At 39.2% G+C, this 19541-nt stretch overlaps 2 protein-coding genes across 8 annotated transcripts in view; both read left to right on the forward strand.

The window, feature by feature from the left end:
• The window catches only part of ASCC1 (activating signal cointegrator 1 complex subunit 1), a 106941-nt gene extending 102932 nt beyond the window's left edge, over positions 1-4009 (forward strand). For all 7 annotated transcript variants that reach the window (XM_074296877.1, XM_074296880.1, XM_074296876.1 and 4 more), the window contains 2 exons: positions 2716-2833; positions 3516-4009. In XM_074296877.1, coding sequence (XP_074152978.1) covers positions 2716-2832 — 117 coding nt within the window. In that variant the 3' untranslated portion in view covers position 2833; positions 3516-4009. The remainder of the gene's footprint in view (positions 1-2715; positions 2834-3515) is intronic.
• Positions 4010-10071: 6062 nt separating this feature from the next.
• Positions 10072-19541, forward strand: part of SPOCK2 (SPARC (osteonectin), cwcv and kazal like domains proteoglycan 2) — a 36930-nt gene continuing 27460 nt past the window's right edge. The window contains exon 1 of the mRNA XM_074296872.1: positions 10072-10941. Coding sequence (XP_074152973.1) covers positions 10741-10941 — 201 coding nt within the window. The 5' untranslated portion in view covers positions 10072-10740. The remainder of the gene's footprint in view (positions 10942-19541) is intronic.

Consider the following 19541-nt stretch of genomic DNA (forward strand, 5'->3'; position numbering starts at 1 on the left):
TTATGAAAGATCATAATTGAAAGATACAACTCCCTATGCCTTGCCCCAAGATTTCAAGATCTTTATTTGAATCCTTTTCTACTTTTATGTCCATAGACAATAGTCTATTACTTTTCACATTGTTTGACTTTGTGATTGGAAGACTTTGGGTTTCAGAGCTCAGTTTGTCATCTATTACCAACATAGCTTTCACATCAATTTAAAGGCTAGCAAAGGATTAGCATGCAGCCATTTCAAGCTGAATTTGTTTCACAAAGGGGGTAGATGTGATCTGTACAGGCTGCCAAAGCCAACAAGAGAAGTTAATTGTGTAAATCAATGCAGGCGAGAGCTAGACTCCTTTCTGAAAAAAGACACAATGTACTACAGACTCTAAATAGATCTTTGGGGTTAAGTTGATGTCATATATATAGAAGGATCAATATTTCCTGGGTTTTGTAAAGTCAGCTTTTAACAAGCCCTGGGTGCTTCCTTGCCCATCAGTGGCAGGAAGAGAAAAGTTGGTCATGACAGGAGCCCATGTTTTAGAGACAGATCTAAAATTCCATACTCAAACAAATGAAAGGAGATAGCAGTTCCTCAGAAGGGATAGACTTCACCACCTGGATTGCTGTTCAAATGTTAGCCTTGGAATTCAATTGGAAAATGCTTATATATTTACCAAAACTTTCCTAAAGTCTTGTTGTCATTCTATAGGAGAGCAGTTTCCTGAATCCTCCTTGACACATGACTTATCCAGGTGATTATGGCTGAATTTTTCCTGTGATGAATTTTTTTTTAAAATTAAAGCTTTTTATTTACAAAACATATGCATGATGGATTTTTTGTTTTGTTTTGTTTTGTTTTGTTTTGTTTTGTTTTGTTTTGTTTTGTTTTTTGCTGAGGCAATTGGCAAGTCACTTGCCCAGTCACTTAACCCAATTGCCTCAGCAAAATAAAAAAACAAAAAAAACCCACCCCAAAACATATGCATAGGTAATTTTTCAACATTAATCCTTGGCAAAACTGTTCCAAAATTTTCCCTCCTTCCCTCTATTTCCTCTTCTAGATGGAAGGTAGTCCAATACATGTTAAATATGTTAAATTCAGTATATGTATACATATTTATACAGTTATCTTGCTGCACAAGAAAAAATGGATCTAGAAAGAAAAAAAAAACCTGAAAAAGAAAACAAAATGCAAGCAAACATTAACATAAAACATAAAAATTCTATGTTGTGGTGCACACACAGTTCCACAGGCTTTTCTCTAGGTATAGATGGCTTTCTTCATCCTATGATGAATTCTGTTAAAATTTTTGGGTCTGCCTTATACATATGTTAAAAGGATGTTCTTCTTAGATCAAGAGTTACCCCTTCTTCATATACTTGAAAGCTTTTATGGAGTAAAAGAAGATTGCAGTAAAGAGCCTTTTGCCTTTAGAAGCACTAACTTGAATCCATAGCCAACTGAAGGCAATTGAAAGAGGTTCTGGGTATCCCTGTAAAGGCATCCTTTGATTGTTTTGCTTGTATATGTACATCTTTATATTCTCCATTAAGTTTTTGGGGCATCTTGATTGCAAATTGTCTTTTGTACCTGATGTGGGGAACTGCTTCAAGTATGTTATAAATGTTGTTGACTCAATATGTATTTTGTAAAATTCTCCATTTTTATGATCATTCCAGCTGATATTTTGATAGGTATTTGTGGATTTATTTGGCCAGAAGCTGTAATTTCATAGGTAGAGAGTACACCTGAGAATGAAACTCTCTCTAACAATTCAGATCAACAACTGTCCTGAACCAGTTGCTTCAGAAAAAAAGACCTCAGTCTTTTTTGTGTAGTAATTTTAAAAGTACATAATCTTTGCAAACTAGGGCTGAGAATCTTTAACCCTTCCCTCACCCTGCCCACTAGTGATAACTATGCTGAAAATATCATGACTGTATCTGCTTTGTTGGTAAAAGTAAAACTGAATTTCCAAACATCTTTACTGAGTTCTTTTTGTTGACACATTTAAAAAAAAATTAGAGGTTTCATACATGCTGATATGAAGAAAGCTTGGAGTTGAAAGAAGCAAGTGGATTCAATAGAAGTCAGAAGTGTGGTGTGAGAATCAATAGAGATAATACAATCAGGTGTAATAAAAGCATAATCTCTAGAACTTCAGAAATGATAGTTCCACTATAATCTGCCTTAATCAGACTACATTGAGAGCATTGCAGTCTGTTCTGGATACCTCATTTTTGGAAAGACATTATTGATAAGCTAGAGGGTGAGCAGAATGATGAATAAGCTTTTGTAGCATGTCTTAGGAGTATTGGTTAAAAGAATTGGTGGTGGGGGTGATGACAACTGTATTTAAATAATTGGAAGGCTTTCTGGTAGAAGTGGGATCAGAATTCTGCTTGACCTCAAACTAGATTGAAAGTTGTTGGGTCAGACTTTTGACTGGATTGAAAAACACATTTCCTTAAGAGTTTCAGAGCATAATGCATAACCTTTGGAGGCTGTTGCTGCCCCCAGCCCTTCACTCCAGATCTCCAAAGAAGGAATGCCTACTTGGGGAGGGGAGGCTATAGAAGGAAGTTTTGCTTGTGACACCAGAGAGGAGCTCATTCTGAAACTTATTGGGGGTTGCAGTAGTTTAGTACTTAAACCTCTGGGTATTGAGATGTCATTTTACCTAGAAGGTACTTTGGTTTTCCTCAGAGATTCTGATTCTTCTTTCAGCTTTTTGAAAACTTCAGCTTTGGGGATCTGTGCCTTAATTCGATTCACATCTCTCAGAGGTTTTCGACAGACAGTTCTGGATACTACGCTTCCTCTGGGCAAGTGGATTTCTCCTGAGGTGCTGTATTTCTTCCTTTTGGTTTATATCACATGTTGAATGTTTTCACGATGCAGGTATCTAAGGGACTATCCTTATTTTATTTAGCAAGGATGGTGTGGAGTCCAGAGGATTGTGAAACAATAACCTGTTAGGGCATGTTCATGTAGACTTAGAATGTCCTCTCCTCTGAACGCTGAGATGATCATTAAACCTTGTCTCAGGTAAAGCAGAGATTGAATATAAGACTTTTACTTATCATTTGACGGCAAGATCCATTTTCTTTTCCAACGCCCATCTCCACAAAGTGACACATAGTTTAATGATGGATTAATTAATAAAATTTTTAAACATGTATTATGGTTCTTTATTCTTTGGGTTTCCTGATCTTAAATTATAAATCCCTCCTTCAATCTCGATTTCTATTTTATAGGCTCTTGATTGATTTTGTTTTTATTATGGTTTCCAAGATTAGTGAAAGTGCTTAAAAATTTACATTAGTCAGCAAATGATTATACCCTTTTGAAATTCTTTTCCTTTTAGATTGTTTTGTGTAGCACTTAAGGTTTTAATATCTATCTTTTATACAGTTATTGGATATAATGTTTTAAGATGAAGGAATTTCAAAAGTTTATTCTTATTTTCTAAGATGTTGGGTTTTTTTTTTTCATACAAGTTTCATACTTTTACATTTGTTTTTCAGATCTTTGTTTTACTTAACTCCTTAATGGAACTGCAGTCAATGTGTGGCGGCTTTTATTTCTCTCTTTTGGACAACAGCAGTGAAAACATTGATGATATCAGCAGGACTGTGCAAAGTTCCCTGGGAGAATGTCAATGCCAGAACCTGTTCACTTCTTGCTGCAGACCAGCAGAGGGAAGAGTACTTACAGCTCTGGCATTATCTCATTTCAACAGTTAATTTGGTTTTTTCTTTTCACCCCTTTCCTCACTCCAAATCCCTTTTCTTTTATTTTTTGTCTCAGGGTAACTCAGAAGTTTGGGAGCTATATTTGAGGTGAATGATCGAGGCCTTCTCAAGTCTTTCCATAATATCCTTTTTCTCCTTCCCCCTTTCCTCCAAAGTCCAAGTACTCATTTTTTAACAAGGTCATTTGACCACATGAGGAATGCTTCTTGAGTTGTATAATGTAATTCTTTAGCTCATTTGTGAATAAATTAATTTCTAAAACTAAATGTGTGATTTTTTTTTCTTTTAGTGTTTCTAAATGTCCTTTTCATAACTTTGTTCAGATTGCTTTTTTTTAAAAAAAAACCCCTATAAAAAATTTGTATTCAAAAATATTTATAATGGCCAAAAATTGGAAATTGAAGAGATGCTTATCAATTGGGGAATGGTTAAAATGAATTGTGGTATATGATTTTAAAAAAATTTTTATTATAGCTTTTTATATACAAAGCATATGCATGCGTAATTTTTCAACATTGATCCTTGCAAAAACTTGTTTCAGCTTTTCCCCTTCTTCCCTTCACCCCCTTCCCTAGATGGCAGGTAGTCCCATTCATGTTAAATATGTTAAAGTATATGTTAAATACAGTATATGTATACATATTTATACAATTATCTTGTTGCACAAGAAAGATCGGATTTCAAAAGAGGATAAAAATAACCTGAAAAGAAAAAACAAAAATGCAAGCAAACAATAACAGAAAAAGTGAAAATGTTATGTTGTGTTCCATACTCATTTCCCAGTGTTCTTTCTCTGGGTGTAGTTGGTTCTGTTCATTACAAATCAATTGGAACTGATTTGGATCCTCTCATTGTTGAAGAGAGCCATGTCTGTCATCATATAGTATTGTTGTTAAAGTGTATAATGATCTCCTGGTTCTGCTCATTTCACTCAGCATCAGTTCATGTAAGTCTCTTTCTGTATTCATCCTGATGGTCATTTCTTATAGAATAATAATATTCCATAACATTCATATATGTGACATATGATTTTAATGAATATTGCTATGCTACAAGAATGATTTCAGAAAAAATGATTCCAGATAATTCCAAAGGATTTATGATGAAAAAGACTACCTGCCTCCAGAGAAAGAACTGATGGAATCTGAATACAGATAGAAACATATTATTTTTCACTTTCTGTATTTGTGTTTTTCTGTGGGTCTGTGGCCTTTATCACAACATGAATAATATGGTAATATGTTTGCAGGATTGAACATGTATAACCTGTCTCTGATTGCTTACCATCTTTGGGCGGAGGAAAGTAAGAGAGGGAGAAAGAAAATTTAGAACTCAGATTTTTAAAAAAAATGACTGAAAAATTGTTTTTACATGTAACTGGAGGAAAAAAAATATTTTAAAAGTATTAAAAATACTTTCATAATAATACCTGTAGCAAGTGCTATATAAATTTCAGATATTAATATTATTAACTATTGTCTAATTATATAGAATTATTATATTATTACTAATCTAATAACTCTGTGGTCCATCTCTATGTAGGCTTTTTTTTGTTTTTTCTCTTCCCTCCCCATTTAGCAAAGGACTTTTTAAATATATTATATATTTTTATAACATGTATTTTTGTATTAAATTTATATTTTATGTAAACATAGATTATTCCCTTATCACCACTTAGCTGGCATGTAGGAATAGGAACTTACTGGAGAGATAGTACTGATTAATTCGTCAGGTTTAGTTTAGAGTTCATTTCCTTTTTTTTTTTTTCTTTTTATTTATTTACTTAATTTTTATAAAATATTTTTTATTTTATAATTATAACTTTTTTTTGACAATACATATGCATGGGTAATTTTTTACAACATTATCTCTTGTACTCACTTCTGTTCCGATTTTTCCCTTCCTTCCCTCCATTCTTTCCCCTAGATGACAGGCAGTCTTATACATGTTAGATATGTTATAATATATCCTAGATACAATATATGTGTGCAGAACCAAATTTCTTGTTGCACAGGAAAAATTGGATTCAGAAGGTAAAAATAATCTGGGAAGAAAAACATGCAAAAAAAATGCAAAAAGTTTACACTCATTTCCCATGTTCCTTCTCTGGGTGTAGCTGATTCTTTCCATCATTGATCATTTGGAACTGAATTAGATCTCTTTTTCGAAGATAGCCACTTCCACCAGAATACATCCTCATACAGTATTGTTGTTGAAGTGTATAATAAACTCCTAGTTCTGCTCATTTAACTTAGCATCAGTTCATGTAAGTCTCTTCAGGCCTCTCTGAAATCATCCTGCTGGTCATTTCTTACAGAATAATAATATTCCATAACCTTCATATACCATAATTTACCCAACCATTCTCCAATTGATGGGCATCCATTCATTTTCCAGTTTCTAGCCACTACAAAAAGGGCTGGCACAAACATTTTGGCACATACAGGTCCCTTTCCCTTCTTTAGTATTTCTTTGGGATATAAACCTAGTGGTAGCACTGATGGATCAAAGGGTATGCACAGTTTGATAACTTTTGGGGCATAATTCCAGATTGCTCTCTAGAATAGTTGGATTCATTCATAACTCCACCAACAATGCATCAGGAAGTGGATATCTTCAACATAAAAAAGATCCAACTCACTTCCAGTTGATCAATGATGGATAGAAACAACTACACCCAGAGAAGGAACACTGAGAAGTGAATGTAAATTGTTAGCACTACTGTCTATCTACCCAGGTTACTTATACTTTCGGAATCTAATACTTAATATGCAACAAGAAAATTGGATTTACACATATATATTGTATCTAGGTTATACTGTAACACATGTAAAATGTATGGGATTGCCTGTCATCTAGGGGAGGGAGTAGAGGGAGGGAGGGGAAAATCTGGAAAAATGAATACAAGGGATAATGTTATAAAAAAAAAAAAAAACAACAACAATGCATCAGTGTCCCAGTTTTCCCACATCCCCTCCAACATGCATCATTATTTTTTCCTGTTATCTTAGCCAATTTGACAAGTGTGTAGTGGTATCTCAGAGTTGTCTTAATTTCTCTGATTATTAATGACTTGGAGCATCTTTTCATATGGCTAGAAATAGTTTCAATTTCATCATCTGAAAATTGTTCGTTCATATCCTTTGACCATTTATCAATTGGAGAATGACTTGATTTCTTATAAATTAGAATCAATTCTCTATATATTTTGGAAATGAGGCCTTTATCAGAACCTTTGATTGTAAAAATATTTTCTCAATTTGTTCCTTCCCTTTTAATCTTATTTGCATTGGTTTTGTTTGTACAAAGGCCTTTTAATTTGATGTAATCAAAATTTTCTATTTTGTGATCAATAATGATCTCTAGTTCTTCTTTGGTCACAAATTCCTTCCTCCTCCACAAGTCTCCGAGGTAAACCATCCTATGTCCCTCTAATTTATTTATGATCTCGTTCTTTATGGACCCATTTTGATCTTATCTTGGTATATGGTGTTAAGTATGGCTCCATGCCTAATTTCTGCCATACTAATTTTTAGTTTTCCCAGCAGTTTTTGTCAAATAATGAATTATTATCCCAGAAGTTGGAATCTTTGGGTTTATCAAACACTAGGTTGCTATAATTATTGACTATTTTGTCTTGTGAACCTAACCTATTCCACTGATCAACTAATCTATTTCTTAGCCAATACTAAACGGTTTTGGTGACTGCTGCTTTATAATATAGTTTTAGATCAGGTATAGCTAGACAACCTTCATTTGATTTTTTTTTTCACCAATTCCCTTGAAATTCTCGGTTTTTTTTCTTCCATATGAATTTTGTTTTATTTTTTCAAGGTCAGAATTCATTTCCTTTTATCCCAGCACCAATCTTGTTTCTTGAAAAATATCACTATTACCTGTTTATTTCCTATCTACCCTTTTCCTTTTCTTGTTATCTAGTTATGTTATCTTTAAAATTCTTAAGGTATTTAATTATATGGCAGGTATGAGCAATGTAGAACAATGTTCCTACCCTTTACAGTCATTAACTTAAAATAAACATTAGAGAAATTATAGTAAATACTAGAATCCCAGTAAAACACCACACAATTTTTGCCTTTATAGTTAGTTCCCTTCTAGAAAGCTGTTAATTCACTTTTCCTTTATCTAAAGGTAGCCTTAATAAGCCAGCATTCTTTTGGAAATAACAAATAGAACTGTTATTTCAGAAAAGAGAGTGACTGGTAAGTACTTGTTTTTTGTTTTTAAAATAGTGACATAAGGAAGCTTCCAAAGCTTAGAGGATGCCAAAAATGTGTGTTCAGAATTCAAGGAATAAACTCAATATCTTTGGTTTAGTACTTAATTGACATTCTTGATAGTGATCAATCTTTTGAACGTAATCTCTAATATCTTACTTTTCTTGACCATGTTTCAGTGTGAAGTTGTATTATTTTGCTGTGTTTGGAATTGTGTAGACAGTTTCTTAAACTTGGTTCAAATTTAGTCTTATTCTTCTTGTTCTGGGAATACCTGAAAAGGGTATCAGATGCTTTGGTAAAGTTTAGTTAAATTGTAACTAAATTGAAATAGTAACAACTGAGCAAGTTTTGAAAACGTGGTTAAGTTTTTTTCCTTTTAGGAGAGAGATTGAGTAATTTGAACAGTCTCTCTTACAGAAAATCTCAATGTTTTCTTCTTAAAACCAAATTATTATGCATTTTGGTGAGGTTTTCTGTCACTCATTGTGTTCTACCCTCCACTCCTAATTCTAAGCCAGTTTGGAAAAATGAAACCTTTCTTTTACAACGTTAGATCTGGCTTAAGAACCTTGATCATTTACTTGCTTTCAATATAGAATTCTTATTGATTTAGCTTAAAAGGTCCTTTAAAAGGGAAGTCATTATTCTAAATCTATGCAGAGGATTATGGGAAATCTCTTAAAGTCTTTGAGTACCTGGACCCCAATTTCTTGATGGAGTGGCTTGTTGACCTTTCCAAATTCACAGCTGGACTGTTGCTTCTTACCCCATTCTGTGAAGGGGTTTCATTTAAGATTGGAATGTACAGAGCAAAGCTAGAATTTCCACTTCAAATTTAGTCCAGTATGTTAGCAGCTTAACAGTTGGAGAACTGATATATACAAAAAAAGCCTTTAGCAAGACCAAGTGGAAGAGAAACAAATGGAGTAGCTCAGTGATCTCAAACACTACGTGGGTTCACAGTCCTCCCCTTCCCTGCCAAAACAGAGCAAGACTTATTTAGTTGGGATTAGATGAAGGCACCAGTGCCTAGGACCCTTAATCCAGTACCACCTCTTAATTGAATTGGAAAAATAAATAAAACTCAGAAATGGATCTGTGATTTTCTGCTTTCCCAATGGGACTCCAGTTCATATCACTGATGTATTCATATTTAATTCCCAAGCAGACCAAACCCAAGCTAAATTAAAAAATTTTAATCCTCCCCTCCTCCCACTTCTTCAAAGATTGAGATCATATTTGTCAGTTCTGTTCAAATTTTTTTTCAGGCCATAATGGCAATTAAATTTGAATGAAAATATAATTGAGGCCTGAGAGTTAACATGTTTTATGTTGTTAGATTATCTGCTTCCTTTTTTAAATTTATTTGTAATGTAAACGCCTACTCCTCTTCTGATCTTAAGGTGGTGCTCAGATTCCTGCTTTCCCAGATTCCAACAAGCAAGCCAGTTACGGGGGCCATTTTACACACACACACACACACACACACACACACACACACACACACACACACACTTTCTGCATATACACATACACTTGTGTGTATTGTAATATGTATATATATAATTAGCCAATCTTTAGATTGAGTATCTTAGCCTCCTCCCCCTAATTAGTAGTTCACTATGTCCAATTTGAGGTGAAGTCCAATGAAATAAAATCATTCAGAATACCAAGGAGGCAGCCTCTTGGCATGTGAACTGGACAGACTTTTTCTTTTTAGAATTGTCTTGGTGAGAACTGACAAAAGCACTGATCTGATAGTCCTCAGCCAGCTGCTTGGGAAGGAAGGACATCTGCCTGTTTTCTATCCATTCAGTTTCTAGCCCTTGTGCCTTGAAAAGAGCATGTGAGTCTGAAGATCAGCAACCAGTTCTTAACCCCCTTTTGTCTTAATAGAATCCCCCATTACCTTAATCTAGTTGAACCGGGCTGGCTTGCCCAGGGGAAGTGCTGAGGTTTACCTGTCCCAGACAGCTCTAGTCTGTGAAATCTGCAGTCTTGGAGTGAGAAGGAAAAGGAAAAAAAAAAAAAAAAAAAAGGGGGGGGGGAAACAGGAACAAAATATCCTTTTAGACATCTGCCCTTGGTTCTACAGACCACAAATTCCTACAGCTTCCTGGAGAATCCCAACTTTGCTGGGAGGATGGGCCTTGCCCCTTGCTACCCTTTGTCCTTCTGGGAAGCCTGTTAAGGTTGTGGCCACCATGGGACTCGGCTTCCCTTGTTTTCGCTGGGTCGGGCTGGATTATTGCTCGGGTTTGTTTTTCTGATCTGGTCGTTTTGCTTGGAAATCGCAGCCTCTAGTTTTTCTGTGCTCCTGTTCTCTCAATCTCACTATCTCAGTATCAGTCTCTTCCTTCCCTCCCCCTTTTCTCCCCCCTCCTTTTTTCCTCAAGCCAGGTATGATGATGTCAAACATGATGCTGATGCTACAGTTACAGACACAGCCCCTCCTGGCGCAGCCTCTCTGATTCTCTGCCTTTCTGCTTCCAGCTCTGGGGGTTTTCAGACAAGTGCATCTCCTAATCAGGTCACATTTCATCCAGGACCCACCATCCATCTCTTCCCCCAGTCATTCCAGTGGTGGAGGAGGAGGAGAGAAGACGTCTTTGGGCTGCATTGTGGTGGGAGAGGGGAGAAAATTAAGGCAAAGAAAATTAAAAAAACAAAAAACAAAAACAATTCTCCCCCTTCCAAAAAAACAAAAACAAAAACAAAAAAAAACAAAGACTAACCAACCCCAATCCAGAGCAAAGATGAGCGCCGGGGGTTTTGGGCTGCGGCTGCTGCTGCTGCCTCTTCTGCTCATTGCCGCCCCTGCACCCGGCTCGGCGGAGGGGGACTCCAAGGGGGTCAAGGATGGCGAGACCCCCGGCAATTTCATGGAGGATGAGCAATGGCTGTCGTCCATCTCCCAGTATAGCGGCAAGATCAAGCACTGGAACCGCTTCCGAGACGTGAGTGTGCAGAGCCGCAGCCCCGCGGCGGCGTGGGACCGTGCCGGGGTAGCGGGGTGGGGTGGGGTGGGAGGCAAAGAGCCGGGCTGGCCAGCCGGGATGAGCTGGAAGGGGAGGGCCCTGCCCGGCGCCCCGGAACGGCGGATGGGCATTTCAGGTGCGCCGGGCTGAAGCCGGGCGATGGGGTGGGCTCGCACAGTGGCTCGGGCTCTGCAGCAGTGGAGGCGGCCGAGCCCCGGGCAGCGGGAGGGGGTTTGGTGCAGAGCCCGAGCGGCCGAGAGGTTGGCAGCCGGGAGCCGGGAGCCGGGAGCGGCGGCGGCGTGTTGCAGCCAGCAGTTTTCGCGGCAGAGCCTCCTAATTGCCTCGGCAGTGAGAGTAAACAACATACACCCGGAGCTCTTGCCAAGCTGCCAGCTCGCCGCCGCCGCCGCCGCTCCTCAGCCCCGCGGGGCTGCCGGTGACCCTCACCCTTACTCCTCTCCTTGAAGGCGAGGGAGGTGGGAAGACCCAGCGCTAGCCTCTCCTTCCGTCCGGGAGAACCCCAGAGATTCAGCCCTCGGGGGCGGGGGTCTGGAATCTCGGGCGGGAGGGGTGGGGTCAGCCTTTGGGGCCTTTAGGGTTAGAGGAAGGGGCTTTTCTCACCTTCCCAAATAAGGGTGGAGAACTATTTTCTTTTGGGGGGGACAGTAGAAGTAAGGGTGGCCGTAGAGGGCAGGGGAAAGGAGATGGTCTCTTCTTCGAGGGGGGGGTGTCTCTGTGCCCCGCTCCTTTTGTCGATTCTAATTTCCTGCCCCTCTCCTGAACGCCCAATCTCAGACTTGGCTCACACGGATGCAGCCAGAGGGGGGTTGGGGGCTCCCGAGCTACGAGTATAAGGTAATGGGCTTGAGAATGTGTGGGGGAAGGGAAACTTCCCCGGGCCATTCTGGGCTCCTTTTCTCAGGCCCTAATGTGTGTGGGGGGGGTGACAGCCATGGGCCCCGTTTTATGTTTTAAATCTTTGATGAGAGAACGAAGCTCAGCCAAGGGATGCTTTGAGGTCCTAGTAGGAGGATTTGGTTTGGGGAAGGAGCTGCATAATTGAGGGCCTGGTTGCACTGGAGCATATTGGAGGAGAGAAGGGAGAGCCTTTCTGTATCCACTCCGCTCGGTCCCCACTCTCCCCGTGGTCAGGGCTTTGCGGTGAAGGAGGGGCTGGGGTGGGGGAGGAAGTTGCAGGGATTGTGCAGACTGGCTCCTGGGCCGGTGTTGATGCAGCACTTTGTTTACTGGCACCTGTAGATCAAAGAGGAGAAAGAGGGCAATTTTCCCAGAAGTGCCATCTCCTCGGAACCTTAGGGTTGTAGGAAGGGAATAGGAGTGTCTGGGACCTTGAAACTGGAAGGACTTTTGAAGGAGAAGGCATACTCCCACGAAACTGACCCAGAGACAGTGGGCCTGTGGATGCCAAGTCAGCATTCTTGCCTTTTGCTGTCAGATTCTTCAGGCCTCCTGGTTGGAATCAGTTTGGACTAATAAACATGAAAATGCATTTCTCCACATTCTCCTCTTAATAAGTACTGCTCCTCTGGACTTGGATTTGAAATGTTTTAAACACAGGAGTGCACACATGCATACACACAATCTACCAGATCCTGCTGTAGTATGGGAAAGGCCTGATGTTGCAGATGGTAAGAAAGCCCAACAGATATAGTGAAGGAGTGGGCTTCTGTGACAGCTGCCAAATAGCAAAATCTAGGTCCTATGTTTAGGAGCAGTAGTCTTTGTGTTTTGCATTGTTTAAAACTGGGCCTACAAAGAGAGCTAATGAGCCAAAGTCAGGTCGTTTCTACTTTTCCCACTCAGTTACTGTTATCTGAACAGAGAGGGTAGATTAGCTGCAATCTCCTGTTACTGCGCTGAAAGCAGTCGGCCCAGTGAGGGGGCAGGAGCTGGCCAAAAACCATGTGTCACTGTGCCCAGAGCCTCACTCATGGCCTCTCTGGGAATTTGCCCCTCTGAGATGAAATCTGTTAAGGTTAGAGGAGTTAGAGAAAATAGGAGTCCTAGTAGATGCATCGGTAAACAAAATTTTAGTAGTTTCTTAAACAAGCTTACAGAATGTCTTCACTTTTTACCTTCCCTCACTTGCCAGGTCAGTTGATGGGAACAGACAATTAATCAAGCGGCCCCTACTTCACAAAACTAACCCTTTCCCTATCAGTTTCTAATGGAAATTTTTATCAGAATAGAAGTTCTAAATTTGAAATTTTCCTTTGGGATCCTTCCTGATGGAAGCTGTGGGGTGCATACCAATTTGGGTGGTCCCTCTAAAGCCTCATCACATACCAGGTGCCAGGTCCTGGCAATGAGAACAGAGGCTGCCTTAGCTGCTAGAGGAGAAAGGGGTGGAGAATTGATCCCTTGGGATCTGTTAGCAGATTCTGCAGGAAAGCCGAAGTATGCTACCCTTGCAGCCAGTGCTGCTTCCTTATCCTTTATCCACTTACAGAACCAGTGCCTGCTGGAAGGCACATAGTTCATCCAAACTGAGCCTGGTAACAATGAACTTTTTTTCAATATTGACCTTGGACATCTCGGCTTCCTGGAAGCTGGTCCTGTTTTGAAAATTCATTCCCTTTATTTTTTATAGGAGAAAGAGTTTCCTTTTTTTTTTTAATTTTTTATTTTATTTTATAATTATAACATTTTTTGACAGTACATATGCATGGGTAATTTTTTACAACATTATCCCTTGCACTTACTTCTATTCAGATTTTTTCCCTTCCTCCCCCAACCCCCTCCCCCAGATGGCAAGCAGTCTTATATATGTTAAATATATTACAGTATAATTTAGGTACAATATATGTGTGTAGAACCGAATTTTTTGTTGCACAGGAAGATTTGGATTCAGAAGGTAAAAATAACAGTTTACATTCATTTCCCAGTGTTCCTTTTCTGGATGTAGCTGGTTCTGTCCATCATTAATCAATTGGAATTGGATTAGCTCTTAAGAGTTTCCTTTTTTTACTGGCAGTTCAGCCTCCATCACAGATGTGACCTGATGAGTCTGGACTTTAGTCCCTTAAAAATGTTAATGGCAAAAGGGTCCCTTCTTTTCACTATAGTAAGGTGTGTGTGGAAATCTGTAGAAGGAAGGTCTTGGGGAATAGGATTGAGGAAGCTTTTATCAAAAAGGTGCCAATGAATCAAATGGAAGATGCCTGGGATGGAAAATTTCATGGAATCTGGAGTCAGAATAGGGGAAGATTCATAGGACTTAGAGGAGTTTGTGGGTAGAAGATTTTTAGAATAAGTATAAGGGAATCCAGGGGAAACAAGAAACACTCTTGTTTGGGATTTTGGGGGACAGGTGAGTTCATGTGGCCTGAGCTGACTTCAAATCCAGCCTCTGACATTACTAGCTTTTTGGTTCTAAGCCTGTCACTTAACTTCTATCTCACTTTCCTCAACTGTAAAATGGGGATAATAATAGCATTTGCCTCTCCGGATTGTTATGAAGATCAAATGGTACAATATCCATAAAGCACTTAGCACAGTGCTTGGCACATATTTAGCACGTAATACATGCTTATTTCCCCAAGAGGAGCTCAGGATAGTTGGCTCTCTGCTTTCCCTTTCCTTAGCACAGGGATGAGATGAAATGTAATATTTATCAGCTGGTTAAATCTCTCCTACAGTAAAACACTATTCTGTATTTAGCATTATCCACTCCCTATGTAAGAATATTTTTTGTAACTTTTTTTTCTCCATCACTTTTAACACCCTACTGCCAATGATGGAGAAATTTAATGTCTTCAGTCAGTTAAGAGAGAAGCCAGAAATCTGTGTGGTTCACCAACTTTGGCCTGTCCATCCCTTCAGTAACTTCAGATTTTGAGAAGCTTGACCACTCCCATCCTTTGCATTGTTCTGACATTAAGAACCTGTGTTATTGACTGTGTAATTTTTCAGGCACCAAGGACATTGACTGGAAACTTAAGAAGAAATAGGCCCATTCCACAGCATTCTCAATAGAATGAAAATTAGGACCATAGCTAGAAAGATCTTGTGGTTACCTCTTTTTATAACTCTCTCTTCTTATTAAATTCCATTTTTGCTTGCATCTCAGGACATCCTAGTTGAAACCTCAGAGAAAGTAAGAAAGGTAGTGGAGGTAATTCTATTCCCTCCCTGAGCCTGGGAGAAATTCCTGCAGCATGGACTGCTCTTTTGGGCTGGAAGAAGGAAGCTAGGTCCTTGAGGCCATTTATTCCAACCTAAATCTACTTCTCTTCAATCCAACCTAAATCTACTTCTCTTCAATTTCCATCTATAGTTTCTAGTCTTGTCATCACACGATGAACAGCACAGCAGCCCTTCAAATTCTTGAAGACAGCTATAGTTCCCAGTGAGTTTTTCCTTCAACTAACCCTCTTGAGGTTTGTTGGTGGGTAGGGAACAAAGCACTGAGTATGAGTCAGTAGACTCGAACCAGAGTGCCTCTGTGCCTTTTTCCTGGCTTGTAAAATGAGAATTATAATAGCACCTATCCCACATGATTATATTGTGAAGAACAAATGAGATAAATAACATTAAGCTGTAGTTCTTAAATCTCCATGTAAATTCAAACTACAATCATTGTCATCCTCATTTCAAGGCCCATGCTTGCTGACTTCTTCTGGACACTCTTCAATCTATCATTATTATCCTTAAAATGTAGTGTCCAGAACTGAACACAGTTATTCAGCTACAACTTCCACAGGGAATAATACTTCCCCAATCTTGGACATTATGCTTCTTTGAATGCTCACCTAAGACCAGATGGACCTAGTTAAGGAATAGTAATAGTAATTAAGATTAAAGTGCTTTCTGGTTGACAGAGTATACTTTTGGAACCTGCTTGGTAAAGTAGGAAAAAGTCCTGGGTTTGGAGCCAGGAGACAGTTCTGGATCTTCTATTAACTATGGTAGACATATGATTTAGAGCAAACCTCCTAAGCTTGGCTTCCTCATTATAAAATGTGGATAATAATCCTTTCACTACCTACCTGTCAGGATTATTGTGACAGAAGCTCTTTGGAAACCTTAAAAGTTTTATAGAAGTGTGGACTCTCATTCTTAACACATTCTAACCACCTCTGCATGGTGGAAATGTTAAATGTTATTATCCTATTTTACAAATGAAGAAACTGAGGATCTGATTGCTAGGTGACATGTTTGTAAGATTCCATAGCTAATAAAGACCAGCTCTCAAAGTGGAATTTATATCTTCTGAGTCCAAGTCTGAAGATCTTGACATTAGCTTGAGGGCAGTTAAAGATCCTCTGTGCTTGATAGAATGAATTTAGGGGATTACTTCTCTTTCAAGACAAAATGTGCATGGAAAAAGAAGGACTATGGCTTATGACTGAGGTGGGGGAGGAAGAGAGTTTCTGCATTTTATAGAAAAAGCCTTTACACAGATAACATCAAAAGGGAACCAATTCCTAACCAGTCCATAAGGGTGTTCTTATATCCATGAATGAGGCTACACTATATATACTAAGCTTATGGAATTTGATGTAAGATGGTGGGTATGGACTGAAAATATTTACAAATTTTAAAAACATGTTAGCAATGAATCACAAATCTATAACTTATTATTAAAAGCAACTCAAATGTTTGGGGGTTGTGCCTGAGATTGGTGATTATGGCCTTCTCCAAACTTTTCTTTAGAACCCTGGGCTAGATGCCCCGAGGGACTGATTCACTGTGGCAGTTCTAATAGTCTTAGGAGCACCAGATGGTCTCAGATACAATTGGTGAGTCCCAGAGGACTCTCTTTGTATATGGTTCTTGACAGCCTTTCTAAGGGCTTGTGGGTGGGTGAGATGGAGCAAGGCCAAAAGATCTTAGAACTCTATCAGAACTGATGCTTTATGATTGGGTTTAGTGAGTTCTGGGAAAGGACAGAAGCAGAGGGACAGGAGGGTCTGCATCCTTCTCAATTTGATAAGGCTCTCCAAGCAAGAGATCCTCCCTCCCTTCTAGTTTTAAAATTATTTCCCTAACTAGAGAGCACTGGTACCTCTCAGAAATGCCCGATATAAAATGATATATCTTTGTGTATCACCAAGAGGTCTCTTGGCCTGTGCCCAAGATCATGAGCCAGGACAGTAAGTAGAGTGGACAGAATGTCCTCCTAATGGGAAGCATGTGGTCTGGAACAAAAAGGACCAGACAAAAAGTCAAATTCCAGACCTGCTACTTATTAGTTGTGTGATCTTGAATAAGTCACCTCCATCCTTCAGTCTTCTTGTTGTGCGTTTGCTTCACTCATGTCTGAGTCTTTATGATCCCACTTGGGGTGGTTTGCTATTAACTTCTCCAACTCATTTTGCAGAAGAGGAAACTGAGGCAAACAGGGTGAAGTGACTTGTCCAGGGATGCAGAGCTAGTAAGTTCTTAAATCTCCATGTAAATTCAAACTACAATCATTGTCATCCTCATTTCAAGGCCCATGCTTGCTGACTTCTTCTGGACACTCTTCAATCTATCATTATTATCCTTAAAATGTAGTGTCCAGAACTGAACACAGTTATTCAGCTACAACTTCCACAGGGAATAATACTTCCCCAATCTTGGACATTATGCTTCTTTGAATGCTCGCCTAAGACCAGATGGACCTAGTTAAGGAATAGTAATAGTAATTAAGATTAAAGTACTTTCTGGTTGACAGGGATGCAGAGCTAGTAAGAGTCTAAGGTCAAATTTGAACTCAGCTCCTTCTGATTTCTGACTATCCATTGTGCCACCTAGATGCCCTTCAGTCTTTAATTTTTATCATATGTAAGTTGAGGGATTTAAACTGATTTGGTCTCTAAAGGTCCCTCCTAATTCTAAAATCCTCTTCTCATATGGGTCCTTTGCCTTTTTTATGTGTCATGGACCCAGATGACCATGGTGAAATCTAAGGATTCTTCTCAGAATGTTATTTATTTGTTTGTTTGTTTATTATTTTTGCTGGGGCAATTGGGGTTGTGACTTGTTCAGCTAGGAAGTGTTAAGTGTCTGAGGGCAGATTTGAACTCAGGTCCTCCTGTTCAGAGCTGGCACTCTATCCCTCACAGTGTTTTTAAATGTACAAGATAAAACACATAGAGTTACAAAGAAAGGAAATTATGTTGAAATATAATTACATAAATAATTTAAAAAGTAATTTCATGAATATCAAATTAAGAATGCTTGTTCTAAGATAATAAATCCGCAGAAAGTTAATAAAAAAAGATGAGAGAAGACCAAGAACTACCCTTGTTGGCTTGGGAACCCATGATGTCAAATTTATCAGATCTGTTGTGCATGAAGGGTTAAGTGTTCCCCCTCCCATTTCTGAGAGGAGGCATCAGAGGGCAGAAGGAGAAGGCCCTTGGATGCCACTGATGGCAAGGACCAAAGGGAAATGTTTCTCTCTGAGTTTGAATTTAAAGCTTTGAAAAATGCTAATCCTGCGATTTCTTTTCTCTACTCCCCCATGCCCTCCCTCCAAGCCTCAGCTGGAAGACTCTTTAGGAAAGGATTTTCCATTCTAAGTCTCCAGGAAGAAGACTTCATTTTTATATCTGTGGCTCATTTATGCTAGGAGTATGTGCTCTTCTAAGAGGGGGAAGTGGTGGGTGCAAGTCCAATAGCAGTATCCCTTTACATAAAGGGAGTGTAGGAGCTTATGTTTCAGGCTATCCACCTGTGTTCTTTTCCTGTGACAGTGTTTATCTGTAGAACTGTGCATGAGAGAATGTATCTTCACAGGTTCATCTCTGTCAGGGGAGACCTGTGGGGGGGAGAGTGGGCAAGTCTGGGCCCAGCCGTTGGCCACATGCATCCAGTTGTACTTAAGGTATAAATATCTTCATCCGTCAGGGCTCTTATCCAAGAAGCAGACACAGGTGCAGCTCCAGGAACACTTTTTACTTCTGATTTTATTAATAAGAGGATCTTGGTGTCTTTCTGGTCTTTTGAAGCAGAAAAAGAAAGAGATAAGTCCTTAAAAGAAGCCAGTTCTCTTCTCTGCATGGTTTGTGGCTAATGGTGGGAATAGCATCAGTGATGGTAGTAGGGGCAGACAGCCAGGACTTGCCTACTTTCCCTGGAGGGGGTGGGGGAATGAAGGGATGAAAGCATCTCTTTACCCTCTTTATTCCTTTATACCTTTATTCCTTGGCTTTGAAATCCACAGGAAAGGAAACCTCTCTCAGTTTTCTGAAGCAATATTGATGCCAGATTTGGAAAGGGGGCTTTGGGCAGAAATTCATTTCAAGTCCTTGGTGGATTCTTCCTGATCAGTCACAGGGATCTTTCCCTGCCATCTGGTCTAGTACCAGTTATCATTCCATCAGCATTTATCCTACATTTTAAAAAAAGTTTTATACTCTTGTTTAGCAGTTAATGTGAATAATGCACTTTGCTTCTGCACCTAGTCCAGAAACATTTTAGAGGCTTGGCCCATGAATTATGTCTTTGTAGTCTACTCGGTGTTCCACACATAGTAGGTGCTTTCTTAATATAGATTTCTAGGAACATAGAATTTTAGATTTTAGTAATCATCTGCATTTTCCTTCATTTTTACAGATAAGAGAAACTGA

This window comes from Sminthopsis crassicaudata, chromosome 2 (assembly GCF_048593235.1).
Source record: "Sminthopsis crassicaudata isolate SCR6 chromosome 2, ASM4859323v1, whole genome shotgun sequence".
In the NCBI taxonomy this organism is placed as follows: domain Eukaryota; kingdom Metazoa; phylum Chordata; class Mammalia; order Dasyuromorphia; family Dasyuridae; genus Sminthopsis; species Sminthopsis crassicaudata.